General features: G+C 37.5%; 1 protein-coding gene across 2 annotated transcripts; it reads right to left on the bottom strand.

Annotated features, from left to right (window-relative positions):
* Positions 1 to 4444: 4444 nt before the first annotated feature.
* LOC147609709 (protein RGF1 INDUCIBLE TRANSCRIPTION FACTOR 1-like) lies at positions 4445 to 6510 on the bottom strand. Of its 2 annotated transcripts, none has more exons than XM_086787106.1 (4): positions 6361 to 6510; positions 5992 to 6213; positions 5675 to 5890; positions 4445 to 5257 (listed from the first exon to the last, which is right to left on the bottom strand). In XM_086787106.1, exons 1-4 carry the CDS (start codon positions 6361 to 6363, stop codon positions 4901 to 4903), a joined length of 798 nt encoding a protein of 265 aa, XP_086643232.1. In that variant the 5' UTR covers positions 6364 to 6510; the 3' UTR covers positions 4445 to 4900. The 2 variants fall into 2 exon arrangements, with proteins under 2 accessions (XP_086643232.1, XP_086643231.1); XM_086787105.1 differs by having other exon boundaries at positions 6355 to 6509.
* Positions 6511 to 14309: the final 7799 nt, after the last annotated feature.

Below are 14309 nucleotides of genomic sequence, written 5' to 3' on the forward strand. Positions count from 1 at the left end.
CATGTCAATAGGCACATTAAACACATTTTTTTTGGTAATGTTGAAAACGCATGCCATTACTTGGCAGCTTCACTTAAAAATATGTGAATGTACCACATGAATTCACTAAAAGGTATCTTTTAGTTCACTTTTTTGAAAAAAATCACTTTTTTAATTCATAAAAAGGATTAATGAATTCACCAAAAGGTATCTTTTAATTCACTTTTTGGTGATAATGCTATAGAAATGTACTTACACATCAGGGGGTTTTTTAGGACAATATTATAGAAATGTACTCACATTAGGGGTTTTTTAATAGAAATGTGCTTACATTAGGGGTTTTTAAATATTTTTTAAAGTTGTATGTTTATCTAAAAAAGGGTTCATTTTAAGTACTCAAAATTGATAGAGAAGGGATTTTTAATATACCCCTTGAATGCACTTGATATATGACTTTCCGTGTTTGCCATAATAAGTTACATATCAAAGAAACATATAAAATTCTATGTTAAAGAGTTAAAGGGCATGAAGATATGCATAGTTTAAAGTCCCCACTCTAAAATAAAATACTTCTTTGAAATAAAATATTTCTTTGATAAAATTATGTATTGAAGTAAAGAGTTTGAGGGCATGAAGATATGCCTAGTTTAAAGCCACCACTTTGAAATAAAATATTTCTTTGATACATACAAAGATAATTAAAGTAATCCTTTTAGCTTACCTTACAAATTTTCTTATTTTTAGAAAATTCCTTTTAATTAGCACGCTTAAAATAAAATTTGAATCTAAAACTTTTAGAAAATTAAATGTATTAAAAATAAAAATAAAATTTTCAAATTGAGATGGCAACCCATCAGTCACAAACATCACTTGAGTATATATCTTTTGCAATTCATTGGAAAAAGGGGGGGGGGTGTTGATTCTTTTCTTGATAACATGAGATACTCTTATAACATTTAGTTTGTCTAAATGCTATTGAGACTGTTAATTGAATTCACTAGTTCAAATTCTCAAAATGATAATAGACTCTTTAATCTTCCTCTTTACTGGATCTCTTTGTACAAACTTCTCTTTAAACTAGATAGGTTGTTTAATTGCCTAGAGTGAACATAATTAAGCCCAGTTCTATATATGTATGTACACGTATACACATGCACACTCACGTGCACACGCACATATGTGCACACACACACACACGCACGCACGCACATGCACGCACACACAAGTAAGGCAGTTGCCAAGTGGACTTCAAGAAAAGCATTGCATTTGAGTACGGGTGCAAGATTGTTTCAATTTAGTGCATTTTCGTAATTTCTTTCTGAAAGGATCAAGGAGGCACCAACTTTATATCACACTATTCTTCACTTGTCACACTTGCCGAAAGGAAATGGTCACTCCATGGGTGTAATCAATCATTATGGCCAAAAGCTTGAAGTTAAAGATTATGTATCATCATGAACAATGGGGAATATTTTAGGAGGCGAAACTGGAGGGGCCAATGTTCAAAGGTAGGACTACGATTCTAAAGCATTTTAATTTTATGGGTGATTATTGAAGGTGTATGTGGTGGTTAGGTGTTGACAAGGTGTGTGAATTATGATAATGCAAATAAAGTATGGGACAATGGAGGTGAAAGCATTATTGCAAACAACTTACAATTCAAGGTTGACTCGTACAAGGGAAAAATCCAAGACTATGTTAGCCGACTTAAAGATGTAGGACAAGTTGGGAAGTGGGACATCCAATAATGTACTTTTCTTAACCTCATAAAAGTCCCCTTTTTGTTGCATGTATGAGCCACAAAACCAAGATGCTTTGTCTTTACAAGAAACTTCACATGTATTACATGTTATGTATCATGTGTGTGTGTGTGTGCGTGCGCGCGCGCACGCACACACACACATGTGCGTGCATGCGGTAGCATATGCATGTGGGTATGCTCATTTCTAAATGTGGTCATGTCATTGCGTAAAATTTACGACGGTAAGTTATCAATAATACTTTACAACTTAAATTAAAACTAAAGTAATGAAAAGGAAAAGGCAAAAAATCTTGGAAAAGGGGAAGTAGATTAAGATGTATATTCTCATAGGAGAATAGGCCAAGGTTAACATAATGAAGTGAGAACCTATCCCACAACAATAAGCGATGGAATGTTTGTGCAAGGTCATTAGTGTGTAACTTCGAGTGACTAAGGCAGAGAGAGAGAGAGAGAGAGAGAGAGAGAGAGAGAGAGAGAGAGAGAGAGAGAGAGAGAGAGAGAGAGGACTAGTTCTTGTTATCAATAAGGGACGTTTCGAGCATCTAATCTCAATTTTTAGCACTAAAGGGACATTTTAAGGAAGTGAGCAAACAATGTCAAGGGCTGTGAGCAAACAATGTCAAGGGACATTTTAAGGAAGTGAGCAAACAATGTCAAGGAAACTCTTGGCCATGCTATAGAATAAGAGTTCATGGCATCCATTGATTTAGGATTTGAACACATGTGAGGATGTCATTTTTGGCCTTGTGAATTATGGAGCCCTTCAATCATACATGCTTATAGATGTCGGACATTCTTTTTTGTTATGGAGGCCCCTAAAAAAGAATAGCTAAGGTTGGTTTTCCCTTGCTCTCCTTTTCTCCTAAAAGTTCATGCTCCCTTGTATACTCTCTTAAAATCTCCCAGATTTGGTGACCATCTACTTTCTAAATTGCTTAAATGTTGAATTTTTAAACTTCCACCTTTATGAATGTTATCCTATATTCTATGGAAACTCTCCCCAAGTAAAATGTTAGCCAAATTTTCTCCATACAACCAAGAAAAATCACCACCACCTAGCTTTCAAAACAAAGCCTTATATTAATTTAAACCATGACTATCACCGTAGTGCTTGATTAACGTGTATGTCAAGACTCAAGTTGGATACCTAAGAGGTTCACTTGAAAATATCAACAGTTTGTTTACACGTACAAAAAATAAGCCTATGGTGGGTGTTAATCATCATTGCTCAATCGACCTTGTAAATTTTTTGTGAGACCTATTTTAGCTAGATTGACAACCATGATTTCAAGAGCCATAGGGCAATGGCAAAGGCTTGTATAATATGGCAATGAATGTCAAAATGTATCCTAAAACAAGCAGTGACAACCTTTTCAAGAAGCTATTTCTTAAGAGCACATGCCTTAAATTATGCATGACTCATGCTTGGAATTGGTGGTGGGTGGTGCCTATGTTTCCTCAATTAGTGGCGAACAATCATTCAAGGATCCACTAAATAGTACACATGTTCATATAGACATGTATACATATATAGAAATATTTACAATTGTATATTTATGTATGGGTATTCTTTCATGATTTTGAAAACAATTTGATTCACAAGGAGTTCTGTCAATACCCTCATTGTAAGTATATATTAAGTGAGCACTAGCGGTGGTCAAGTAAGGGTGCCAAGAGCCGTGTCAATCACCCGAGCCAATTACTACTAGCATGCTTACACATTCATCTCACTACTCAATTACTACTACCTTTGATGATGAGTGATTTAGCTTGTGGGCCAATTTTTCTTCACACACTCAAAAGAAGACATAGGGGCCCTGGAAGCTCACACACTTTATTGTGAACCAAACATAGTTTTCCCATTGGAAGGATCCACTGCTTGTGGATGCAAATGTGCCAAGCTTGAGTGTGTTCGTGTCAAGCCATCATGTGGAAAGGGTTCAAATGGTTAATCAAGGGAGTGCATGTGGAAAGTGGCCAAAAGGATAATAGGGTAGGAAAAGGATGGAGGGTAAGAGAGAAATCTGATAGATAGGAAAGCGGGGAAGAGAGAAGAAAGATTGTGTGTGTGTGTGTGTGTGTGTGTGTGTGTGAGAGAGTGAGAGAGAGAGAGAGAGAGAGAGAGAGAGAAGGGGGGGCAGGGAAAGAAAGGGGGGTGTGTGTGCGTGAGAGAGACAGAGAGAGAGAGAGAGCTGCTTAACGTCGACTTTATTGATCTAGAGAGACCAATCTACGGAGAGACTTGAACCTAGGTGAGAGAGAGAGGGGGGGGGAAGGGGCGGTTATCAAAAAAGTGGTAAGAGGGTGGGGTTTATCCAAAGGATTAACAAGAGGGCGTGGTCCAAAAAGGGAGAGAGATCCTGTCCACGCTGGCTATCCCTACCGACTCCCAACTTAATTAAAAATAATAATAAAAAAAGCTTCCCCGCCTGTCTCATCGCCGAAGGATTGGGCATTTTACGTTCGCTTTAAGGTAGTGGCGCCCGTGGGTTTAAAGAAAGTGGAAAAAAAAAAAGAAAAAAAAAGCAAGTGCGTCGTCACCACCACCACCACCACCACGCAGTGATTAACGCCAAACAAAAAGAAAAAGAAAAAGAAGAAGAGAAAAAAAGAGGCATCAACCTGCATCAATCGCCTTACAAAAATGCACTTGCAAATGTACATGGATTTTTTTTTAAAAAAAAAATCTGCAAAAGAGAAATATATTCATAAGTATATTGCTTTTTTTTAAAATTAAAAAAACTTGAGCATAATAATTTAGCTAACAAGGTGTGAGCTCTGGAAGAGTGTACAAGGCAAAGTGGGTAATTTTGTGAGGTTAATTATAACTCCAAAGGTTTGTGGTGCTAGCTAGCTATGGAGCATAATAATAGTGAGAATTCACATTAACACTAATATATAGGTGATCCACTCCTCCTTCTCGTGTCCATCCTAAGGGAGTGCTTGCTCTGTGGTGCTAGCTATGGAGCATAATAATAGTGTTTGGGGCAGAATTCACAATAATACTAATCTATAGGTAATCCACTCCTCCTTGTCTTATCTATCCTAAGGGAGTGCTTGCTATGACTCTCTCTCTCTCTCTCTCTCTCTCTCTCTCTATTGAGCATGTATGCTTTTATCTACATTTCTTTACCATGCCTTCTTTATGTGGCACCATTTCTAGACTCCCATTGGGGCTCTATGTGGGACACCCTTTCTTCTCTTGGGGCTTCTTCTCTGATTTGTCGGGGGCGGTGTCGGTGGAGAGATGTCTTGCAATAAGATTGCACCATTCTGTTGCTGCATGTCCTCACCTTTTATTGCTATGGACATACCCCACTTGTCATCGTCGGAATACTCTGTTAGCATATCATGGTCTAAATGCACATTATTGTAGGTGGTGCCCTTCCTAGACCTTGGCCTCTTGATCATGCTGTTGTTAAAGGAGTTGCATTCCTCTGAAGAATCACAGCTTCCCATTGATTTGGGCTGCACCAAGAAGGTCATCTCTGGGTGGTGCATCCTGATTCCGGTTAACTGCAAAGCCCATGCACACAACACAATGCCCAATTAAAATCGAATGCAAGCAGATTATAATGCTAATCACTACGCATCCACCACTAATGAGGGCTAATGGGTGCTAATCCGGTCAAAAAGCAAAGGAAGAGTGCTCACCTTGCAGCCCAACACAATGCCCAATTAAAATCGGATGCAAGAAGATTACAATGCTAATCACCAAGCATCCACCACTAATGAGGGCTAATGGGTGCTAATCACTAAGCATCCACCACAAATTACCAGTGGCAAGAGGGGATTAACCCCATCTACTAAGCTAATCACTTGCCGTTAGGCTAACTGATGGGAAGAAAGTTCAAATAAGAGGAGGAGAATTGTTTGATAAAACCACCAAAATGAGTGCTCTGACTGATCAAAAAGCAAAGGAAGAGTGCTCACCTTGCAGCCCAAGGAGCAGAAACGGAAGGAGTCCAACAAGCTCCTGTCACAAATCTCGCAATTGTTTGTCACACCCTTGCCCTGCCTTAGCTGAGGCCGCCCATTTATGAACACAACCCGGGCACTGTTGATTATGTAGGTCTGAATCCCACTTATGTCCAATGCCTTCTGAATCTCAGACACTCTGATAACATCGTGGTAGGAAGACCGCCTTATCTGCACCCCCCACAAACACACATTCTATTTAAGCTTAAACATTCCTTAACCACATGCGATCAGAGAATTAGCAAACTAATTGAGCTTCATAGCCACAATACCTGCACAATGTGGTGATCCTTGTGGCTGGTTAAGCAAGACAAGCACAATGCTGGCCCCATGCAATCCAGGCAATACTGGTTGCACTCGTTCTTGTTAGCATCCTCATGGATGCTGCAGGGCATGAAGAAACCGGTGTTCAGAAGGGGTTCTAGCCAAGGGGGGCCAACGGGTCGCTTGTTGTGCTGCTGTTGGCCATAAGCAAATATTGAAAAAGGGCCAACCTGAATGCATTGAGAGAGATTATACACAATGATTAGCTAATGCTGAGAGATTAGTGAAGGAATGAAGGCCTACTTACCATATTGGATAATGTGAAATGCATGCAAAGAGTGCATTAAGCAGGAAAGGGAGAGGATAATTACCATTACCATTTTGTGAATGCAGATGATGAGGGTTTTTTGCTGGTTGGAGCTTGGGTATGGTGATGGCGGTTCTCAGAAGCAAGGAGAATTTGGTATGTCAGAGAGAAAGAGAGGAGGGTCTCCTGAGGTAGAAAACGTTGTTTCAAAGACCTAACCTCCACCTATATTATTGAAGCCTCGCACCGCCTTTGACGACAGCAGCCGGCCGTCAAGCGGGCAGCCCACGAAGCGTGCGTATGTGAAAGCGGACACCACATGCGCGCCTCTGATTGGCGACTGGGAATCCCACCTGGTTCAAACTCCCCCGCGACGTCAGATCCCATGCAAGGTGGGGGCGCCACGGCCATTGACCGGCCTGTCCGCGGGTCCCGCCCCCCTGGGGCGGGGCCCATCCGGGCGGGCCCCTTCCTCATCCCTTCCGCCGGCGGCGCCACGCCAGTCCTTGCATGCTCGTGCCTCGTGGCCGCTGTGGGGCCCCAAGTCAAAGCCGCTCTCCAAGTCGCCCAATGCTGAGTCAGCACCCGCTCACGTGGGCCCCGCCCCTTTCTCTTCCCTGTTTGCAGATAAGATTGCCTTTTCAGTGTAAAGGACACGCAAGCGTGTCACGTGTGCCAAGGCTCGGTTCTCGGATTGTCCGCTAGTCAGTTGTAAGTACGACTCTCTGTGGCCATATGGTTGGTTACCATCGGTTTATATATCCATATGATGAGCCCATGTGCACTGTTGTTCATAGAAAACATATTTCCCAACATTTCCAAAAAAAAAAACACCTTCAACCTCAAAAAATTTAGGCTTTTTCCTAAATTTTAAAGGTTTTTATAATTTTAGCCTTTTTCCTAAAATTTAAAGGGTTTCTGTTACTTTGAAATTTGAAAGTTATTTTCAAAAATTTGCCATTCACCTGACACTAAACCTCTGTATCTTTCCCATGTGCCAAAAATAAACTTTTTTTTTCCTAACCAGTGTGAAAAAAAAGGGTCAACAAAATTTCAAATTTTTGAATCAAGGCTAGTCAAAATTACAACCGGTTTTTGTCAATTTGCGCTGTGAAAATTACACTACTACAGGACGGTTTTTTTCCCTAACACTGATCAAGGCATAGTCCTGGGTCCTCACCATCGTTCACATAAAACATTTTCTTCAATACAATTAAAACTTATATCCTTGACATTTTCAAGATTTTTTCGTTTAAGAATTTGCCCTTTTTTTTGAGCTATACTATACCTAACATGCCTTGAATTTTGCAGATTTCTCAAAATAAAATCTACATGTCAAAACAAAAATGTTGCAAGTCCATTGTATATAGTTTGGAGGCTTCCAATACTCATCTTGGGCTACTAAATATAGCCCGAAAGCCTAAACTAGGCCTAAAGGAAACTAGTTTTTGTGAACTTCAATGCTTACCTTTTTAAAAATAAAGGCAATGCCAAATTGTAAACAAGAATTTTCAAAATTCCAATTGGGAAAAATACACCGCGAATGAAGTTTTTTTTGGATTATTTAAGGGATTCTCGAGTAAAATGGGGGCAGTGCCTTATAGCCGAAGGGATTTTATTCACTCGTTATTATGCTCGTCACACGGGTGAAGGATGCCGTCTACCATCGGATGGCTTGTGTCACCTAGTGCAGCAGCTTGGCCATGCTTCACTTGTGCGAGGAGGATTCCTCGATGGTCGAGGTGGTGACATGGCGACAATATGAGTATGTGAAAATTCAAGAATTCAGCCAATTCTATGATGAGCATGGGCACCCTTTTGCAAGCAAAGGTCCAACTCCAATAAGGGCATGTCTCCACACTCGAGTAGACTCGTATCCTTTTTGAAAGTCCCATCTAAGTTTCCACCATGGTGTGATAAATGGACCACTTTTGAAGACTAGGTAGTGCCTTCTTGAATACGAGTGAGATGGATTTTTTGTGCTTGTGAACTCAACCCCTATTTGTGGTGGCAAGGATTCAAATTTCTCACAAATATCAACTCAGATTTTTCTTTTTTATGTGTGTATGCAAAATGCTCCTTTAGTTAGAACATTTGAAGTTCCTTAACCTCATGGAGTCGCTCATTCACTGCCAACACCATAGAAAGGACTACCATCCTTTCCCAACTTCAACCTATACTAATGAACACCCAGTGCTCCATGAAAATTAGCCTTCTATACTTATTTGATCTTTTACGATTTTCTCTCCATTCTTTCAGGACCACTTCAATTAACACAATGCATCAATACACACTTTCCATTTAGTGTTACATTGCCCCAAAAAGAGCATTTGTTCATTGCACTTTCAAAAAGGTTTTGATGATCATGATGCACATGTGTGGGTGTGAGTGTGGTTGATATGCGGTTGTGATGGTTTTGGATTTATTTATTTTTGTTATGGCACATTTTAAAATAACCTCCACCCTCATGCAAGTTATTATGTAGCAATCATTATGAAGGAACGAGTTTCATGCAGTTTAAGGGAGGTGGGCCTTATGGTTTAACATTATCCTTATAATTTTTTATTTAGAAAAATATGGGTTACCTTATCTACCTTTTTCATATTTGTGATAGCTATCGTTGAAAATGTTGCTTTAAGATACTGTTAATTGTCAAGGGGGAATCTTCATAGCACGCTTCAACAACATTAGAAGAAAGGCTAGCAAAGCAATGTGGTTAAAAGTAAAGTAATGCTTTACCTTGCACCCACACAAAGAAAATGGTCATGAAATAATGTGTAAAGTTCAAAGAATGCATGTGCATTGTGAGAATGGTGCCAAAAAAAACTTTATTTTCTTAAGTATTATACTAACCTTGGGTAGTTAAGGTTGATTTTCTATTAAAGAGATGTGGCTTTTAGAAGAGAAAATAAGATACTAGCAAGAAATTCAATACATTGTGTTGGGGACAAGTTGAAAATGTTTCAATCTTTATGTAGCTAATATTTGATTCTTCCAACATAAACTTATGGCCCTCTTGTATATTATAACTTAAGGTGCACAAATGTGAAGGCATTTTAGTGCATGGTATGCACTTTTGAACTTATAAATGCATTCCTTTATAACTTTGATAAAATAAAGATATTGTGTAGTTTATAGTAAAATGCTTACTAATTGTTTATCCATATGTGTGTGCACCATTAATGTAAACATTGAGTTTATATATTTTTGGGAGCAAGTTCCCCAACTCTTTCCTTGTAAGCACCAATTAGATACATTTAGGTGAACATTCATGACATTTAAAATTCAAAAATAATTACCATAGTAGACAAGAACTTTTGATGGTATATCCTTATTTGTAAATAACATATCATTGAGTTCAAAAAATTAAGTTTAATTAAAGTGCTTCAATGGTGAAAAATGTTAATAAGTCATTTAGATACATAAACTTATACAACTTATATTGTATTTGAAATTTCTTTTTTTTTTTAAACGAAGATGCCAGGTCTTGTTTTTTAGCAAGTTCGTTTAATAAATGCATTCTATGGTTAGCCTTAATTCTTATGTTTTGGTATCTTTGCTTAGCTATTTGATTGACTATGAGCTTTCCCTTAAACCACATTAATGGCCTTAAGAATGATACTATGGGGGAACTCCCATATCCAAATGTGATATAAAACAAAAGTAATTAAATATTCTTACAAAAAAAGGACTTGGTAGATGTCATTAAAATACAAAATTTACTTTAGGTCAACTCATACATGGCACTAAAGAATGAATCAAGGTGCGCCTTGTCCTCATTAGATAAATTCATCTATAAATTCTCTTTCATACTTTGGATCACATTAAACAAATGCACAAGAATAGGTTTGTTTTACTTATATACATATCTAAATAACCTCTAGGAATCTCGTTCTCACTTATAATGCTAGCCACCAAAGGGGGGAAAGAGGGGGGTTGTGGGTGGGTGGGGTAGGAGCTAGGATTTCCCTTTGTGTGAAAAGAATATTTTAATCATGATTCCCTATAACTGCCCAATGGAATTAACATTTTTAATAAATATTAAAACATAGTGCAAGTTTATATATTGGCTTAACTTAAAAATAACAATATCTTGTGTTTTGTTTTCTTCAAAAGAAGCCATGTATGTCATGATTAAAATGTAAGATAAGTCACCCTTTTCTACAAGTATGTCCCCACCCTATTGTAAGGACATCAAAAGTTTTGATTCATATTGTTTGACTTAGTAATGATAGTGTACTAGATGGCATGAAATAAACATGTACCGTTCGTTTCTTGGTAAGTATTTTTTTTCTCTTCTTTAAAAGTTGCAACTTGGGGGCAACTTGACGTCTTAACATAGTTTAACTTCTCAAAACTAATGATTCATACTGTCTATGTGCTCTATATGCATAATTGGATGATGTCATCTATGAAGATGACTAATGACTTTAAGCTCAAATGGTTGAAATTAGAGGATATATCACTATCAACAACAAGCATGCAGATAGTACTAAAAATGAAAAATATATATAATAACAAGCATGTAGATAGTAATAAAATAGAAAAAATTACAATAATAATTCATATTACATCAATCACTTTCAAAGCATCTAGATTTAGAACTAAAGGGATTTTCATAACTTCAATTTCTACAACACAATCAATGCTCAAAATTTATCTTCTAAATTATTAATCTTTTAAGCATTGTGTGTGCATGATATCATCAATTTAGGGGAAACATTATATCTCCCCGTAGTCTAGTATAGTTCTGGAACAATCAATGCTCGAGGTTTATCTTCCAAATTATTAATCTTTTAAGCAATGTGTGTGCATGATATCGTCAATTTAGGGGAAACATTATGTCTCCCCTTAGCCTGGTGCAGTTGTGGAATAGAATGATTTCACATTCAAAGCAAAAAAGTGTGATAAATTCTATGAGATGCATGAGTCAATGGTGAAATTAAGGTATAAAAGAAGGTAATGTGCACTTCACTTAGAAAACAAAAAATCCTGATAAATTCTATGAGATGTATGAGTGAATGGGGAAATTAAGGTATAAAAGAAGGTCATGTGCACTTCACTTAGAAAACATATTGTATACTAGTCTAAAATCCATGGCGATGTCACAAAATCAATCCACATACTTTTATATAGAGATGACAAAGAGAATGGATAGCCCAAAATCACCCCACTTAAAGTTTGATGTTTAGAAACAATAGTACTATAATAAAAATGATCTTTGTATCATGGAAGAATTCTACAAAGAGATCATGGAAGAATTCTACAAAGAGATCTTGAGTAGCTTCATCCATATTACCTTGATAGAATCTAGATTAGACTTGAATAAACCTTTCTATTGAGAGTTATACTTTCTAGGTCATGATAGATCGTATAAGATTATGGGAGACACCTTGGAGGGGCCACAATGGTTATGGGAGGAACTACAATCAGGGAAGAGAACATGCCCTTGTAGGAAACTTGTGGAGCCTTTGGGAGGGATTGTAAGAAAAGAACATTAACTTGGAGTAGCCTCGTTAATGCACCTCACTCCTTTAGACCTTTTTTCCCATTTTCCCATCTCCTCTCTACACATGCAATCAACAAAGACCCCTCAGTAAAATCTCTCTCTTTCCCCTCCTTTTCAGTATAGTATGGACTCTCCATTCTTGGACCTCTCATGGCAGGAGATCAAATGAGTCATTTGGTTGGAGATCTACTACAACTTTACATAGATCACACATTGGTGGAGTCTACAGGGAGGGTTTAATTGTAATTTCAAGATACATACACATCCATATAGCACATGCCATGATTGGCCCCACCAATTTAGGGTGTTTAGTCTTTTCCTAAGAGTTAAGAGTGGCAGACTCGAGGGGGGGTCACTCAAAAATTCATTCATCACATCATAGGGATACAATGGGCAAAAGATGCATGGGATGAACTCAATAAATTATTTGGCACACAAGCTAAAAATTCAAAGATAAATCTGTTAATGCAATTCTACAAATTGGATATGAAGGAAATTGAACCTTTAATCACACACTTGAATAGATATAAAAGCATTAAGCAACAACTGGCAGCAGCTATTGGCAAAAAGGTATAAGATGATAAGGCACTAGATGTACTTCTGAAGAGTTGAAAAAGTGAGAAGAATCTACTGGGAGAGAATAAAGGGTAGCATGAGAAGATTTAGGAAGTGTGGAGATATTCTGGGAAAAGTGAAGAGGTGGAGAGAATCAAGCAAAAGAGGTGGAGATATTCTGGGGGAGGTGGAGTGAATCAAGGAGAAATCAGTGGGATTTGATGCTTGGATGTAAACTCTATAAATTGAGGCATTGGCCTAATGAGAATTTGTTGGTTTTTTATTATCCATGCCTATATTAAGCTATTTGCTAATTACTCACTAATTATATCTTAATTATTTACTAATTACATCTTAATTATATGCTAATTACATCTTAATTATTTACTAATTATATCTTAATTATTTGTTAATTACATCTTAATTATTTACTAATCACTTTGTTAATGATGTTGATTCTAGTATTTGATCCACCATAGCTCATCACATTGCTCTAATTTCAACAGCCCTAGGGCCATTCTTGCAAAGCACATTGTGCATGGTAGAATGGCCTTTTGGTCATTCGAGAGCATATTTTCCTTGCAAGAATAGTCATAGGGCCGTTCTCTACTCTCTCGCGTTAATTAGGGCCATTCCCAACAAAATTTGGATTCCCCCAAGATTTGAATTTTGAATTTCCTGCCAAAATTTAAAATTTGTGTTTCCCATAAAATTGAAAATTTCCCCCAAACTTTGAAATTGGAATTTTCTAAAAACTTTTGAATTTGTCATTCTCGTGTCAACAAGGGGTGAATTTCAGAATGGTCCTACGGCCAGTCTCTATATGTGCATGTCAAGAATGGTCATAAGGCCATTCTACCATGCACAATGTGATGTAGAATGTCCCTAGGGTCATTCTACCATGCAAAATGTGCTTAAAAGATTGTCCCTAGGGTCATTCTACCATGCAGAATGTGCTTGAAAGATTGGACCTAGGTCCATTCTACCATCCATGAATTATAGTGAATTTTAGGATGGCCCTACGGCCAATCCCTACATGTGCATGCATAAAATATCAAGATTGTGTTGGCCATTAGGACATTATTTGCAAGCACAATGTGCTATAGAATCTCCCTAGGGCCATTCTACCTACACAACATGCTTAAAAGAATGGCCCTAGAGCCATTCTACCTCTCATCTAGTTTCTCCTATAACAGATTATGTCACATCGATATACACTAGTGATAGTCATTTTTACTTTTATCTTGGTTAATTTTTCCATGGATCAGTATATCCATGGTATCGTTATACCACTTATGGTTTCATAGACCCTTGATATCTTTTGTAGATGTTAATATGATCTTCTCTCTCACTCTCTCTCTCTCTCTCTCTCTCTCTCTCTCTCTCTCTCTCTCTCTCTCTCGGACACACACGCACACATACATTTCTCTTTATACATAAAACACATATGTTGAGAAGCTTTAAAATTAGCAAGACACATTCTCTTTCTTATGCTTTTAACTGCTTTTGACTCATTATATACTCTATTAGCTTAGGAAATAACCTGTCTTAGGTTTATTATTACTTTTACCTTAGCTTAGGGGTAGCTTAGGAATAAAATCTCAACAAGCATGTCGGATCGGAGATAATTATTTGTTTCTCGATCTAGATAATTATTTATGTGCTATAAATGTTGATGTATAAGCACATACAAAAGAAGAAATACACATAATCAATTATGTATCTTTGTTTCATAATTATGTGTAAGTATTGTAATGTTATGTAATTTGTGTGATGATCATCTCTGAATGTTCATTAATGTTGCAATTGTGTTTAATGTTAAATCCATAAATAGTGTGTTGGTCTAGGGGAGTCAAACGTGCCAAAAGGAGAACGGTGGCTATAATCGCTAACCTTGGGGGGTTCAAATGTGCTAACATCAGAATTGAATCTAACAACTGAAACTTACCAACTAT

This window comes from Cibotium barometz, chromosome 50 (assembly GCF_041138505.1).
Source record: "Cibotium barometz isolate CiBa-2024 chromosome 50, ASM4113850v1, whole genome shotgun sequence".
Taxonomy (NCBI): Eukaryota; Viridiplantae; Streptophyta; class Polypodiopsida; order Cyatheales; family Cibotiaceae; genus Cibotium; species Cibotium barometz.